General features: G+C 50.7%; 7 protein-coding genes across 7 annotated transcripts; 3 read left to right on the forward strand and 4 right to left on the reverse strand.

The window, feature by feature from the left end:
• Positions 1 to 1,149: 1,149 nt before the first annotated feature.
• N7443_002720 (uncharacterized protein) lies at positions 1,150 to 2,661 on the forward strand (the record flags this gene model as incomplete). Its single annotated transcript, XM_056882776.1, has 3 exons — positions 1,150 to 1,627; positions 1,689 to 2,439; positions 2,493 to 2,661. 3 exons carry the CDS (start codon positions 1,150 to 1,152, stop codon positions 2,659 to 2,661), a joined length of 1,398 nt encoding a protein of 465 aa, XP_056744617.1.
• Positions 2,662 to 2,959: 298 nt separating this feature from the next.
• On the reverse strand, positions 2,960 to 3,850 carry N7443_002721 (pyrroline-5-carboxylate reductase family protein; the record flags this gene model as incomplete). The annotated part of the gene is made up of 1 exon (XM_056882777.1): positions 2,960 to 3,850. One exon carries the CDS (start codon positions 3,848 to 3,850, stop codon positions 2,960 to 2,962), a length of 891 nt encoding a protein of 296 aa, XP_056744618.1.
• Positions 3,851 to 5,518: 1,668 nt separating this feature from the next.
• N7443_002722 (ankyrin repeat domain-containing protein) lies at positions 5,519 to 7,033 on the reverse strand (the record flags this gene model as incomplete). Its single annotated transcript, XM_056882778.1, has 1 exon — positions 5,519 to 7,033. The coding sequence occupies one exon, from the start codon at positions 7,031 to 7,033 to the stop codon at positions 5,519 to 5,521; it is 1,515 nt and encodes a 504-aa protein (XP_056744619.1).
• Positions 7,034 to 7,280: 247 nt separating this feature from the next.
• N7443_002723 (putative phosphoglycerate mutase family protein) lies at positions 7,281 to 8,066 on the reverse strand (the record flags this gene model as incomplete). The annotated part of the gene is made up of 3 exons (XM_056882779.1): positions 7,281 to 7,389; positions 7,543 to 7,795; positions 7,844 to 8,066. 3 exons carry the CDS (start codon positions 8,064 to 8,066, stop codon positions 7,281 to 7,283), a joined length of 585 nt encoding a protein of 194 aa, XP_056744620.1.
• A 2,067-nt stretch (positions 8,067 to 10,133) lies between these two features.
• hel10 (putative high expression lethality protein Hel10) lies at positions 10,134 to 10,802 on the forward strand (the record flags this gene model as incomplete). The annotated part of the gene is made up of 2 exons (XM_056882780.1): positions 10,134 to 10,450; positions 10,499 to 10,802. The coding sequence occupies 2 exons, from the start codon at positions 10,134 to 10,136 to the stop codon at positions 10,800 to 10,802; spliced, it is 621 nt and encodes a 206-aa protein (XP_056744621.1).
• Positions 10,803 to 11,291: 489 nt separating this feature from the next.
• Positions 11,292 to 12,481, forward strand: N7443_002725 (mitochondrial 37S ribosomal protein uS2m; the record flags this gene model as incomplete). The annotated part of the gene is made up of 3 exons (XM_056882781.1): positions 11,292 to 11,322; positions 11,389 to 11,610; positions 11,667 to 12,481. 3 exons carry the CDS (start codon positions 11,292 to 11,294, stop codon positions 12,479 to 12,481), a joined length of 1,068 nt encoding a protein of 355 aa, XP_056744622.1.
• A 408-nt stretch (positions 12,482 to 12,889) lies between these two features.
• N7443_002726 (putative alpha-glucosidase) lies at positions 12,890 to 15,436 on the reverse strand (the record flags this gene model as incomplete). Its single annotated transcript, XM_056882782.1, has 1 exon — positions 12,890 to 15,436. The coding sequence occupies one exon, from the start codon at positions 15,434 to 15,436 to the stop codon at positions 12,890 to 12,892; it is 2,547 nt and encodes an 848-aa protein (XP_056744623.1).
• Positions 15,437 to 15,818: the final 382 nt, after the last annotated feature.

Raw genomic sequence — 15,818 nt, forward strand, 5'->3', positions numbered from 1 at the left:
GACTGGGAAAACATTACGAATTCCATTCATGGCAGTAGTGAATACCCGCGGTGACCGACTTTTCCATGAACATATTATCTGGGAACAATTGACTATTTTCTTCCAGTTCGGTCTCATTCGAACCAGATGTCCAAATTTTCTGTCCGATAAACACAGAGTCCGTTGTCAACAAAGGCCTCCGCGTCCGTGTTTATCGAACAGAACAGATAAAAAACCCAGACGGTATCTCATCACAGAATTCATCGTCTACCGCCCATTGATCTTTTGGCTGGATTGCGCTAGACTATTTTGAGTAATTGGTGCCTTTGTGCCTTTTTGTTTCAACCCCGGCCCAACACGTGACGATCTGGATTGGAATTATACCATTGTCTATAGTCTGTCGAAGGTTCTGCGATCTTTAATGAAATCGGAACATCGTGAGAATAGTTTCCCTTGGACGATATCAAGCCTCTAGTTGCAGAGTCGGACTGCCAGTCGGGCCGAAAATAGTTCGGGACCGAGACTAAGAAAAACCTTAATATAGGTCGCCTCCCGAATCAGATAGAGTCTCAGTGAGCATGAAGGAAAAGCGATATCTACAGTAAGTCCTCAAGCTGATGCAAAAGCGATTGATAATTTGCTGCCAAGACCTGCCAAGTAAAATTTGGAGTCTGACGCCTGAATTGTGCGAAATTGCATGGCTGTGCAGACGTCGATGTACGCGGGCGAATTGGTCCCAGAATGGTATGCGGGTCCCGTTCATTACCTTATTGAAACTGTTAGCTCCCCAGATGCCAAGCTCTCTGGTCCACACAAAGAGCCTTTTTTGTTCAAACAAATGGTGGAAATTGATTGAGCAGGAGCAAAAGGACCAGATTAAGCAAGTAATTCAAATCTAAATGAAAAAAGGTTCGGCAGTCACATCGGCATCAAGATCAAGGGTGTCGCGTGCAGAATCTGCGGCTCGTCAGTGCCAATTTCGGGTGGAACCGAGTTTTACATCAACTGCCCAGGTGCGAGCACGCAATTTCGCCCCACTGAATTGCCTATCTGCAATTTTTCTGTATTTGGCAGGTGCCATGTGGTTTTGATTCCTTTAAATCCATTCACTCCCTTGACTTTGAATAAGGAGGAAAGATTGTGCAACAGGGTTCACTATACACCGTTGCAATGTCTTCAACGGTTTCAAACCAGGAGATTGACGGTGCGTCGACGACCGTCGACGCGCCGCGCTACAGTCGCGTGCTGTCTATCTGGCGATCAATCCCTTTTCAGATCGCCATTTGCAGTGCTGTCTCGTTCACGGCACCTGGTATGTGGGATGCGATGAACAACCTTGGGGCTGGTGGTGCTGCTGAGCCTTACGCTGTATCCGCGGCGAATGCTCTCGTCTACGGCTTGTTTGCTGTTGTGTGTGTTGCGGCTGGTGCTATCAACAACCGTATCGGTCTTCGCTATGGTTTGGTCATTGGCGCGATTGGTTATCCTATCTATGGCGCCGGTCTTTATACCAACAACTACCACCCCACGACCTGGTTCATGCTCTTCGGCAGCGCGCTATGCGGTATCTCAGCTGGATTTTTCTGGGCCGCAGAGGCTGCTATCATTATTGGTTACCCTAGCCCTTCGGACCGGGCCTTCTATCTCGGTAAGATACCTAATTTGGTCTCTACAGATCAAAACCGAATGCTAACTATTTGATACAATAGCTATTTGGCAAACAGCCAAGGCTCTTGGGCCTATTGTCGGAGGCGCGATCAGTCTCGGCCTGAATGCCCAGGCTTCATCACAGGGTACTATCAGCCAAGGAACCTATATTGTCTTCATCGTCATCATGTGTCTCGGTCTGCCCGTCGCATTTTGCCTGAGCCCTGCTGAGAAGGTGCAGCGCAAGGATCGCACGTTGGTCGTGGTTCACAAGAAGGAGACTTGGTCTGCCGAGTTCAAAGCTGCCTTCAAATTGATTGCCACACGTCGTGTGCTCCTGCTCCTGCCCTCTTTCTTCATCAGCTACTTCTACAATGGCTTCCTCAGCACCTGGTTGACCGATTACTTCACCGTTCGTGCTCGCGCCTTCTCATCATTCTTCACCAACTTCGCTGGTATCTTCTCTTCATTCTTGATTGCCAGTCTGCTTGATCGGCAATCAATCTACATCAAGACTCGCGCACGGATCGCGTTCTTGACCATCATCGTCATTCTTACTGGAACCTGGATCTGGGCTACAATTTTGCAATACCAGTTCTACTACGACCTTCCCGAATCTCCCGTCTTTGACTGGTTCAAGGGCGGCTTCGGAAAGTCTTACGCCTTGGTCTTCTTCTGGACCTTTGGCGGCCAAGCATTTCAACAATTCCTTTACTGGCTGGTGGGCCAGTATAGCACTGACATTTCATCATTGTCTTACCACTGCGGCATTCTGCGAGGATTCGAAGCTTTGGGTCAAACCGTTGCTTGGGCGTAAGTTATTTTTGGAAATAAGACGATATTATTCTTTGCTAACTTTGATATAGCATGCAATCGCATGGTGGCAACCACTTTGTCAGCATTGGCCTCAACTTCGGAATTACCCTCCTCTGCGTCATTCCTACGTGGATCGTTCTGTCGGAACTCGAGCACAGCCATGAAGTACAAGTCGTCGCTGAAGACGGTGCAAAGACCACCGAGGAAAATGCTCCATGATGCCGCCTTTTAATGCCTTAACGCAATGCCTTAGCGCCTGTATAATTACGAACATACACTATACCCCGAGATACTTCAACCATTATCTCATTTAATCTTTCAACAGATAAAATAATTAAGTTTTTTGAAAACTTCCGTTCCTACATCCATTAATACAAAATTAAGAAGTTGGTTTATAAAGTATGCTCTATTCTTTTGGAATCTTAGTGATCGGGTCGCTGTAGATAACTAAGTGATGCTGGATATTCCCAGTAATTTTCTTCGTCATCGTGTTCTTCATTCATCAAAGATGAAGGAATCACTTCTCCTTAGAACCCAATGATTTCGCCCGCTCACCCGTCACATTTAGCGCAGAGGCATAAGCTGAGCGAACCCCCTGTCGCTCAAGCTCCATCAGGCCTTGAATGGTGCTTCCTCCGGGAGACGAGATCTCCTCACGCAAGACAGATGGGTGATTACCTGCCTCCAGCAGCTTTGCCAGCCCGAACAGTGTCTGGGTGACTAATTTCAAAGCAGCCGGTCGATCGAGGCCACTAGCAACACTCTGATCTAATAACCCATCAATCGCCACTGTAAACATGGCCGCCGAGCACCCAACAAGTGACCCAATAACGTCAAACAAAGATTCCGGGATTTCATGTGTCTTCCCAACATGATCGAACAACCATCTTGTCACTCTCACGGCATCAATATCCGAATCGTCTTCCGGCGAGGAAACAACTGTCATAGAAGCGTGTTCTCGGGCTGCCATATTCGGCATTGTCCTCACAACATGCACATGAGGGGTAGCTTCACCAGTTGGTGCTTCAAAGCCACTAATTGCCCTTCGAGTCATCTCTGTGGTCTTGCCAGCCAACACGCTGATAAGAATCTTTCCATTCAGGGCATCTCCCATACCTTCCGCACCCAGGATCCTCTCCATTAGCGCAGGCTTGCATCCCAAGATAACGACGTGAGAATGCTCCGCAACTGCCAGGTTATCTCCTTGGTAAATAGTTACGCGAGATAAGTGTTGCGCGAGCATATTTTGAAGTCGAGACACGGATGCTGCAGACTGGACTGAGATGAAGATTCGTTTCACGTTCCATGGCGCGTTGGCTGTGAGATCTTGACTGAGGATTCCGGCTATGATGGCCGTGCCCATCTGGCCGCACGCAATGATGCCGAGATTGAAACTGCGGGCTGCCATCGCTTCAATTGGATACTTGGAGATTCGTTGGGTGATCAAAAATGATCTTGCGACGCGTGATGATGGATAAATGTTAGATGCAATTTGGCCAGGCGCGCGTGTACCGCGTGGGGTAATCCTGCCGCTTCTCCGCCTCGAAATGCGGAATCTGCTCCCTAAATCAACCCAACGACTTTCCTTCAAAGTCTATAAAGTCTCATTAAGGTCGATCCTAATTTATCTCAAACCCATGGACTGCAGATATACACCTTACCAACATTCCAGGCCTATCAAAGCCTTGTTGTTCACTTACAACCTATGATCACAAGTCTGGAATATTTTCGGGTGCCCACGTCAAGCCAGCCAATATCAATAGAGTTCAATTGCTCCAGAATGGCCAGTATATTCTTTTGAAATTATTTTCGTAGGCACAGGGGCTAAAAATTAAAGAGAAGCTCGCTCTCTATTCGCGCGGCTAGCTTCTCTCCTCGGGAGATACCTGTGTCTATACGCAAGGACGACCAGAAAAGACCCGAGGGCGTTGTTTTCTATTGTGTACTCAATCACACTCACAGAGTCTCTGTTATCACTGAAAGCCGCGTGATTTAGAGAGGTAAGCCACTGGTTATGGTTCATGTTACCTATAGTGACCTATTTATGCGACATATTCAGAGCATAAGATCCAAAATAGTATGATTGCAGAAATAAACTTAATCTTATCAGCAAAGGGTTCATATCACAGCATGGAGTATGCATAATGACGTTGGAGGCAGCCAATGAATCGATTACGGAAATTCCTCGCGGGCTGTGTAAGCAACATTTTGGACGATGTGTAACCGATAGAATCCTGTGTTACCTAGAAGTCAGATTGCTGAATAGAAGCGATTCTTGATATCTCGGGCACACTTAAAGGGCCAAGAAGAGATCGGAAAAGCTGGAAGCTAATCGCAATTTATTTGAATGAACGAGAAGGGAAAACCACCGTTTATGTTACACAGAAGGCACACGGCCCGCATGAGGCTATATCATATATATCAAAATAGTTTTAGTTCTCTTAGCTCTAGTGCTTATAAGTGAGATAGCAAGCCTCTGCGTGCATGGCTATTGATCCCCGCTCTTGATGTAACGTTTACTGACAGCCATGGCGACAGTCTCAGCGAGAACATCGCCATTAAAAAGAGTTATCTTGACTTGACAGCAAAAGAGTTTCGAAGGTTAGATGAAATCCACACCAGACTGGGTTCACCCCAGCGTCACACTCCTGTGGCAGGAAGAGCGCAAACAAAATCCCCACCTCTCACTTTGTATAAAAGAAGGTAGACAGCAGCATCAATGACTAAAATTTCTAGCTAAACAGAATATAGTGAAGCAGATGCTTCATCATTCCCCTCTTGGTATCCCTCCGACGGGCATTCCCGATACTTGACTATACGTGGCGCCTTGTAATCAACAAAGCCATTTATGATTCAAGCTTGTCATTCTCCAGTGCTGACGCGAAATAGGAACAAGATTCGACCACGCGATGTGTACTCACTTGGTATAGATTGATTTAAAGTTGTGTGATTGATTTGATTGTTCTAGTCGGATCGTTGCCAGGTTTCGGCCGCAGGGCCCATTCATCCTGGTAAACCTCCGAGCTTCGGCCATTGGCGATTTTTCCGCTAGCGTGATAATTGGGACCGATTCCTTTTATGTAGTGGCACCTTTTTGGATCAGGAAATTCTTCGGCTTTTTCATTATGGGGCGTAGATCACTGATCATTGACAGTGCGGTCACCCCGGCAGGAGTTCGTGCGTTCACTTCTACTCCACTTGAGATGAAGAGTCCAATGAGACTCTGGGGGTCGTCAGTAGGCGAGGGATAATTTGCAGTGGCAAACCAGTGCAAAGGTGTCTTTCCTTCCAAGTCTTTGCAGTGCACATTTGCTCCATGTTTAATGAGAAGTCGCGCAGACTCTACAGACCACGTGCTTGCAGCGAACATGAGAGGAGTCTGTCCAAGCATATTGATATGGTTTGCATCGGCGCCTTGATCAAGAAGTATCCGTACTGTGGCGGCTTTGCTTGAGTGTGCAGAGCTTTGAAGAACGTAAAATATCGGGGTTTCATCAAGGCTGTCGCACCGGTTCACATCAGCGCCAAGACTACAAATCCATTTAACCACAGCCGGCTTTGCCTGCTTAGCAACGTAGTGAAGAACACTTCTCCCCTCCTCGTCTTGTGCAGAGATATCTGCACCAAATTCTACCAGCGCGTCCATGTTTCCCAAACATAGATCGGAGCCAGAGTGGAACAAAGCATGAAGAAGAGGAGTCCGCTGACTGTTATCCCTAGCACTCACATCTACTCCACGGTCCAACAAGAGCCGAGTAATCGCGATAGATTGTGTTTTGTCTTTGTTCAAAAGCGCCCCGAACAACGCATTGCTTCTATCAGGTTGCTTGAGATGGGGATCGGCGCCCAAATCCAAAAGCATTTGCACGGTTTCTTTGGACGCATGCTCAGCTGCCTGCATAAGAGTTGTCTTCCCATATAGGTCTCGAATACCCACTTCACAGCCAGCATCCACCAACAATTTTATCATGCCAGCTTCCGATCGCAATGCCGCAGTATGTAGCGGGTGCTGCGCCTTTGTGAAGACCGGGTCAGATATGGCGGCGCCTCGAGCGAGTAACAATGCTATTTTGCTGGTATGCCAGAGGCTTGTTGCAATATAGAGCGGAGGGTACATTTTAGGGTTACCACGAAAGTTGGGATCGGCCCCGTAATCCAAAAGTAGCGTTATCATTTCAAGATCATCTTTCCCCGACCTTTGAATGGCTCCTTCCAAGATGCGAGGATCGTATCCGTCTGATCCAGGCTCATTTGGATTCGCCCCCCTGTCCAGAAGTAGCTCCACTAATGCTGTGTTCTTGTTGTCCACGGCAACCTGGAGCGCTGGTCTTGTAGAGCGATCGTGAGGTCTGAAGTTCACGTCTGCGCCGGCCTCGAGCATGTTCAGAACCCCAGATCTCGCCCCGCGCTGTGCGCACCAAAGTAAAGCCCGGCCACCGGTAGATATGATATCTCGCATGCAGAGGTCAGCTATCAAGAGATTGTATAGCATGTGATTCACTTGAAGGAGATGGAACAGATCGGAGTTGGTCAGTTGGCTTGTGATGAGCAAAATGACTTCCTGGGGTAAGGCCAGAAGGGGGACCCCCATGGTTGTACTTTGATGGGATGAAAATCGTCTAGAACTCTTTCAACCTTGGTTGAGCTCAGGTCATGTCCAAAGACCGTGGGAGCTGGCTATTCTTAAGGACTGCGGGGCAGTGCATCCAGCCTCAATGTAGTAATCAACTAGTGCGGCTCTGTTGGTGCAGAACACTTCAGCTCGATTAAGTATAAGCTGCATTTGAGAATAGAGCCCTTGAAAATCATTTAGATTCATTTTTATTGGATATTTCAGATCACAGCTGAGCCACCAGTCTCGGTCTCACATCCAACCCAGGACACTCCTCAGAGTAGACTTCTGTGATTTCATTATAAGGGTGTGGAATGGTCCAAATAAGGTCGAACCTGGACGAGTCAGCGTATGGAACAGGATGAATAAAGGTGACCAGCTTTGGCATCGTCATCACCGACCGGGAAACAATCCCGCGCGTGTGGAAAAAGTGCGCTGATCGTCAACCCGCCGGCTCCTACGCTAGTCTGAGAAGAAATTCAACTTACCGATCTCTAGGGTAATCGACAAGATGTTCAATTCCCAGTAGCTCCTGGATCGTGTTCAAATTGGAATGCCGCCAAGAAATTAATAGGTTGCCAGGCCCGTCGTGGGACTGGATCGCAGCGGCCACACATTCGGGATCCTTTCGGGTGCAATGATCGTCGATTTCAATCCCGAGATCATGCGCTAGAGGGACAACGGTCTCATAGGGCCGTCGGTGTTCGCCGTCTACCACGTTCGCAAATGTCAGTTTGAGATCTTAACGTGTCGCAGTCGAGCTCCCCGGTTCTGATCAGATCGACTCACTCCACTTCACGGTAGGTGCCATGATATGTCCAATATTGTATTCCGAGTCGGCTCCAAACACTCGACGAAGACACTCCGCTCGTCGCCATCCGTCTGGCGTGAGACCATGATCCTCCGGGTCTGCAGGTTTTTCCCCATGACGGATCAGGTAAACAACCGGAGGCTCCCTGGCGGAAGTGGCGGCCAGCGTGCATAGCAACAGAAATGCCGGACGGAAGAACATCCTGGGCTAGTGTGCTTATTGGAACATAGGAAGTAACACGATAAAAACACGTCCGCGGTCAGTGGAAACTGGAAACTCCAAGGCACGTTGCTGCGCGATCGGCGCTCCTCTTTATACACATATTCATGTCAGTGCAAATTTACAGGACTGAGAAAGGGGAAGACGCTATGTGGTGGATCACCCGCCTCGAATTCAGCACTGATGGTCCACAATATGGGGAATCTGGGCTGAAAAGAGTCAGTTACCGGAGAGCTGCATGGCCCGGTGACGAACTACTCGGTAGAGTTCGTCAGATAGTCTGTGATGAGTCCAAGTGATTGGACCAGCGAAGATTCAGCTGGTCCCGCAATCCACCAGGTGCTCCTTGCCGTCTGTCGATCAGCCCAGACTGTGATTCGCACTGCAAATGGGCCAAACATGGAAATCAGGGTCTGGGGCGAGGGAGTGAGGGTGATGTGATTATTCTTCCAATAGATTTTATTGGCCACTACTAAAGCTCACGAACGTGCTATCTCCAGAGGCTGGCATAGTGCCACGTCACTCTGGTGATGATGGGTCGCGTGAATTAAGGTAGATCGGTGGTCTAACCGTATAAACTACAAGGGTGGGAAGGTACCGGAGTTGTTTACCCCGGCATGATGAGCCCGGGAATTATTAGGGTTCACGGTGGTGCTGGAAGATTCGTTGTGTAAGCCCGTACTTCTAGACCGAGTCGAACAGTTCAAAGAGAAGCTTGCTTTGCTTTAACGTATGCCCAAGATCACGGTCGTACAAAGCAGTCGAACTTTCAAAGACAAGGAAGACATGGTTTATCGACCTCTGTCTTATTCATTGTGGGTCGATATCGGTGGTTTCCAGTGCCCAGGCGAAAGGTTGTCTAGGGGACCTCGACTAGGCGTGAATCAGTTGCCCCGAGATATATGCGTGCGTCTAGCCCGAGAAACATAGTGACGAGAACTCGATGACCATCGATCCGCCATATCTGTAAGTGTCTATGATAGGCGGCTTTATGGACTCTAAGGTGAGGTTCCAAAAGCCACCTGGGCACGTTCCGTACCTCATTCTGCTCTGCACGGGAAAAGGATATTCCCGACGCGAACACATCGGGCGACAACCATGGATAGGACATGGATACCCGAATGTTAAGCATTTTATCAAGCGACCGAGTCAAATACGGCAGTCACCGGACCAGTCAGAATGGTGTGACAGCCGCGGGCGGCTGACCCTGATCTAGTCGCGTGCGAAGTATGTTTCATACAGTGCTCGCATGTTCCTCCTCGGTTGGAGCTATAGAGTGAGAATGGCTCAAGGATGCGCTTTCGATGTGCTACACTGTCCTATGGTCCTAAAGCATGGTCGAACGCTAGACGAACGTTAGACGAACATGAGGATACAAGATGTTCGAAGTACATAGAAGAATGACAACACATTGCCACATGACTCAGTCGTCACGTCGGCGAGTCCGCGTCTTCTGATGTGACTGCAACTTCCCCCATCTTCAGACTTAGCCACCCAGCACCTCGGACAGTCGGAAGTGGGGGGGGGGCAGGGGGTGCCGAAGTTGGATTACCTGCACTAGGCAACGAGAATATTTGTGCGTGCCGAGAAGTGAATTTAGCGCAAGGTGTCTTGGCGCCTACGTATCGCATCGGTTACCCCTTTCGCCATGGAACATTCGAAAAATCATGGAAGCCGAAGATCGGTGAAATCGTGTACCGTGTTACTATTTTAAGGAGGGGCCGGGAGAGCCGGAGATTCGCTGGAAATCCAAGTTGCTCAGCCCTGTGTGCATAGCCACAGATCGAGTACATGCAGTTGGGCACAGTATATACCGGAATAGTCGAGAAGGGTGGCCTTGTGGCGGTGCACAATAATACTGAAAGTCGACATTCAGATCACTGCGCCTCTCGGCGTTCCGTAATTTGCGCTGCCATGTGGGGGTGGTGCCGTCAGCCCTGTGGCTCCGGGAGATCTCACTTATAAAAAGGTTCCCCTCTTCCCCCCCCTCCATCCCTCATCATCACTCAAACCCCATCTCACTTCCATCTTTCATCCACTCTTCACATCATGTCCGGATACGACCAATACAACCAGGGCTATGGCCAGCAAGGCTACGGTCAGCAGGGACAGCAAGGCTACGGCCAGCAGGGTTACGGCCAGCAAGGCTATGGTCAACAGGGCCAAGGCTACGGCCAGCAGGGCTACGGTCAGCCCCAATACGGCGAGCAGCAGGGCTACGGTCAGCAGCAGTATCACCAGGGCGAGTCTGGCTCCAACGAATACTACGGTGGCCAGGGCCAGCAGCACAACCAGGGCCAGTATGGCCAAGAGCAGTACGGTCAACAAGGCCAGCACCAGTACGGTCAGGACCAGAACCGCCAGGGGTATGTGACTTCCTCACACGCATCTCGTCATCTACTAACAACCTCCAGTGGTTACGAGCAGCAGCAGGGTGCCCCCGGTGAGGCCCAGGAGGGTGAGCGCGGTCTTGCCGGTGCTCTCGCAGGCGGTGCCGCTGGTGGATTTGCCGGCCACAAGGCCAACCACGGCTTCCTCGGAACCATCGGTGGAGCTATCATCGGTAGCATTGCCGAAGACGCCATGAAGAAGCACAAGAACCACGACCAGAGTCCCGGCCCTCCCGGCTACAATGGTCAAGGTAGTCCCTACGGCGGCCCTCCCTCTAACCAGGGCAGCGGCATGATGGACCAGCTCGGCGGATTCTTCAAGAAGTAGACGCTTCTTCTCGCTTGATTTGCCTTTGCTAGCCCAAACGTGATGACCTCGCTACGTTCATGAATTTCCTTTGCTTGTTTTCATTTCCAGGGGACGGGTTGGCATGCGTGTGCTTTCGCCGGATTCGCCTCGTGTTTCTTTGCTCCTTTTTCCATTACCCCGGCTGGGAACATGTGTATCATGATAGTCTTGCATTGTCAACAGTGGATCCTTTGTGACTCCATATTAAATCAGAATTGCATCATCCAACACGCATCTTGAAATCTTGTATGTAAAATGGAGAAAAGTAGATTATCGTAGGAAAACAAACATTTTGCCACTCGCGGGGGGAAGATCAATGCACTTGTTTCTCAAAATGATTAGTGCCGACACCATTGAAATAAGGCGTCAAGGTGTCAAGGTGTCGAATGTCAACGCCAAGCCCGACAAAAGTTCGCGCGGACCATCCTGAACACGCATTCTGTCCAGGTTTGCGATTCCACGACCAACATGATTGTACGGAAATTTGGGTTGCGGCAGAGTGAGTAGTTGCCAATTGGTCATGTATGATCCACTGAATACGCCTGCTAACTCCCATTCCAATTAGGCCGCCAACTCCTCGCCCTGAGCCGTCAGACTCCGATCTCCAGACGCTTTTTATCAACCGAGTTCGAAACTCCAGTAGCAGCAGCTGCTACTGAAGTGCAGACTCCTCCCAAGGAGACCATTGTTCCATCAGAGAATCCTCTCAATGAAGTGATGCGGGCATCAAGTCAGCCGCAAGAGCAATGGAGTGAGGGCCGAATCTGGGGAATGTCGGAAAGCCGACGTGAGCAGCACCTCTTCCCCTGAAACAAACCAATCTAATAGAATCTTTCCTCCCAGGACGCAAGTTCAACCGAACTGGCAGTGTTGTCGAAGAAATTTATAACCCCGAAACCGTACTCGACAACCCACCCCGTCCCTCCGACATCACACTCGAGCTCCTCCTCGCCTCAGGGACACACTTGGGCCACTCAACATCGCGCTGGAACCCCCAGAACTCGCGCTACATCTTCGGTATCCGTGAAGGTGTGCACATCATCTCCCTCGACGTAACAGCCGCCTACCTCCGCCGTGCCGCCAAGGTCGTCGAGGAAGTCGCCGCACGAGGCGGTATCATCCTATTCGCCGGAACCCGTAAGGACCAGAAGCGCTCCGTTGTTCGCGCCGCCCAGCTGGCGAGGGGCTACCACATTTTCGAGCGCTGGATCCCCGGTGCGCTCACGAACGGCGAGCAGATTCTCGGACACTGTGAGACGATGGTTGTCAATGCGCAGGATCAGCCACTGCCTGAGTTCAAACGGGATCTTGCGGACAGACCGTCTGTGAAGCCGGATCTGGTGGTTTGCTTGAACCCGCTGGAGAATGTGGTGATGTTGCATGAGTGTGGATTGAACAACGTGCCTACTATTGGTATCATCGATACTGATGCGGATCCTACTCGTGTGACCTATCCCATCCCGGCTAACGATGACAGCATCCGCGCTACGAATCTGATTGCCGGTATTCTGGGTCGTGCTGGTGAGGCTGGTCAGGTGAGACGCCTTAAGGCTGCTCAGCAGGGTAAGACTACCTACAAGCCTATTACTGCCGAGCAGCTTCGTCTGGATCCGTTCACGGGTATGTTGCCTGGTGCCGAGGAGAAGAAGCGTGTTTGAGCCGGCTCGTTGGAGCGGTCGTCTTTGTTTTTGGTCTTTTGTATCCGCGCGACTTGCATTCGAGCGTCGGACTCTGTATTGTATAGATGATTCCAGGTCTTGTGGGTGTTATCGCATCGTGTATTAACAAGTTGTCTTTGGTATACTCTCAAAAATATTCGCATCTACTCTCACTAGTTCTTGGTTCTGTGCGTGCGTAGGTATGGCAAGCATCTGCCAATAGAGAGGAGGGTGACAGGTGGGAGATCTCCATGACCACCTAGTAAGGTTCAATATTGGTTGAAAGCAATCGGCATCAATCTATTCATCTAGGTATTCACAGTATCCGAATCTATGTTCATGAAATATCCCGAAGCCCAATGCAACGGCACCATCTTAGAAAAAAGGAAAATCATCAGACCCCAACTCTCAAGCCTTCAAAGTGTACACACTACGACCGCGAGAGTCAACACCCTTAGCAACAACCTCCTGGCCCGAGTTGCTGAAAACACGGCGCTCATCACCATTGTGCAGAATGATATCAAGTTCCTTCCAAGCAGGCTTGAAACCACTCTTCTCATCCCGAGTGAAGTCAATGAGGACTTTCTCATCAGTAGAGCTATAGATAAGAGTGTAGCTAGAGGTGGCAGGCTTCTGGGAGATACCATCGTCTTCGTACCAGGTATTCGAAAAGACGTTGCCATGCGATGTACCCTGAGGAGGGAAGACCTCGACACCACGGTAATCATCAAGCTCCTCAACGCCCTGCGAGGCATCGGTATCATCGCCAGGCACGCGGGTGTGCACATTCTTGCCGACGGGGATGGCACCACCGACCTTGGCGATGAGAGGAATGCTCTCGCGCCACTCGGAGGTGATTTCGGCCCACTGGCCGGAGGCGAGGTAGTTATATGGCGCGTTCATGTTCACGTATCCGTAATCAAACTGATCGCTAGTCTTACGGGGGAGATAGACGTTTGCCACAGTTACACCGGCCTTGTAAACACCACCGACTAGGATGGAATCACCGAACCAGAATTGCTCATCGCCAGCCTTCAGGACCTTAGTCCACACCTCAGGGTCGGACTCGTAGCCCCACCCAATCCACCGCTGGGGAGGAGTGGCGCTCATATGGCTCTCCAGACCCATGGAGTAGATGTATGGCAGCATCTCGTAGCGGCGCTTGATGGTGTCACGGACAAGAGGTGTGATCTCGGGGTACATGAAGGGCTCGATGACCTCGCCGACCTCGTTGTTGTCGGGGGAAGTTTTGAAGCAGTTGATTGCGAAGCGAGCGGAGACACAGCCCAGCTGGATCCAACGGAGGAGCAGCTCAGGGGACGGCTGGGGTCCTTCGAAACCACCAATGTCATGACCCTCGCACTGCAGAAGAGACATACCGGCGTTGAGAGAAAGGGCATTGGCGCCCTTCATGCTCTCCCAGCTAGTAACATTGTCTCCACTCCAGGTGCTGGCAGAGTAGCGCATAGTTCCAGCAGTCGCACTGCGAGTGAGAACGAAAGGACGGTTTTTGGGCTCCATGTCCAGAAGAGCGTCATGGGAAGACTTGCCCATCAGCTCAGTGTGCATGGCACGACCCCAAGATCCGACGGAGTTGTCCGTAGCCTTCTTCGCATCCGCGGAGACCATAGCATCATCCAGGCACAGCTTCCAGTCATCGTTGGGAAGAGTGTACTCATTGTTATCGTTCCACATGCCATCAATACCCACGGCCTTTAGGGATTGGCAGCCCTTGTACCACCAATCGAAGGCCTCCTTAGAAGTGAAATCGATGTGGCAGCCTTCTCCGCCAGTGGCACCGCCTGCACTCCACAGTTGCATATATCCAGGCTCATTTGTCTCCGGATCCTTGAAGAAGCCGTTGCTGTCAATCAACTTCTGGAAATCAGGATGAGAAGCTAGCAGGAAAGGCTTGATGTTGGTAATCAAACGAATACCGTGCTTGTGCATCTTCTTGATCCAGTCTTCCGGATCAGGGAAGCGGCTGTTGTTCCATGTGAAGACATTGCGCACCTTGGGCTCAACCTGGGCAATTGAATAGCCGGAGCTCATTTGGTGAGCAGAGCAGGGAATACCATGCTCCTTCAGCTTCTCCGCAAAGTCCAACAGGGCCAGATGCGCCGGGGGATCATCCAACATGGTGTACTTGTAACCACCGGAAATATAACCGTAGGCCCATCGGGGGACTCGCAGCGGGAAGCCAACCAGCTCAGCATATGAGTGGACAATTTCCTGGATGTTTTTTCCAACCATCATGTACTGCTCGAGACCACCATAGTCCTGGCGGTAGACCTTGAAGTGTCCCCAGAGACCGTCAATCTCGGCACCGACAGACCAAGAGCCCCGGCCATGTGTAGTCGAGAAGAGGGCAACGCAGCCTTCAGGAGTAGCCTTGACTAACAGAGGAATGTGCTTGTAGAGAGGGTCTGTGTTATAGACGTCGTATCCGAAGCAATCGGTCGCAGAGAGTTGGAAAGTCCGGCCACTAAGGTCCATCGGGGCACTCTTCTCTCCCAGGCCAACATGAAGAGCTGTTCGGTCATGCACGGAGTAGCTCGCAACACCAGTCGAGTCGGCAACATAGGAGCGCAGAGGCAGGTCGCGGTGCAAGGGCTTCTCGGAACCGGTCCACGAGAGGGAGACCACGGGGGTGTGCTCCCACTCCACCCGTGCGGTGACACCGGCAATCTCGATCGTTTTAGAGGAGACATCACTCTTGACGGAAACATTGACGTTCTTGAGGTTGGTCTCGGGCTTTTGCACGCTAGGGTAGGGAGCGATAGGGTGATCGGGGGAGGCGAAAGTCACCCGGAACAGGTTTTGGCGCACCGTCTCGAAGGAGAAGTCGAATTGAGTCTTGCTGCTTGCGCTACTCCTCAGATGCACCGAGGCATCGTGCTGTTCAGTGGAGGAGACCTGTTGGTAGCCGCGTGGGCAGACTTCTTTTTGAGGCATGATGGATAATAGCTTTGTTTGAGCTTCGCAAAAAGAAGATAGGCCCCAGGACTTGGCTAGGAGCCATATTTGTACTATCCAGTGCCATAGATCCCCGCGCCTGACGCAACGGTTTTTGGAGATGGTCGTACTGGGCGTGGGGCATAGAATCGGGTCTCGGGGATGATCCCCGAAGACCGAGAAGTAGCCAAACCTGGGGATACGTGGGGCCCCAGACACACTAACACGAACATGGTAGGTTTCAAAATTATCTCCCGCTCTTTCGCTCTGTATGCGTCGGACCTGTCCACCGAACACCGGCCCCTATTCCTCTTCAGTGCTTCACGCCGCGCCTGCATCTCACTTACCCCCCTCTTCCTTGGCCAGGGATTGGCCTATTCAG

Source organism: Penicillium atrosanguineum (assembly GCF_028827265.1).
Source record: "Penicillium atrosanguineum strain IBT 20685 chromosome Unknown utg000002l_segment0_segment0, whole genome shotgun sequence".
Taxonomy (NCBI): domain Eukaryota; kingdom Fungi; phylum Ascomycota; class Eurotiomycetes; order Eurotiales; family Aspergillaceae; genus Penicillium; species Penicillium atrosanguineum.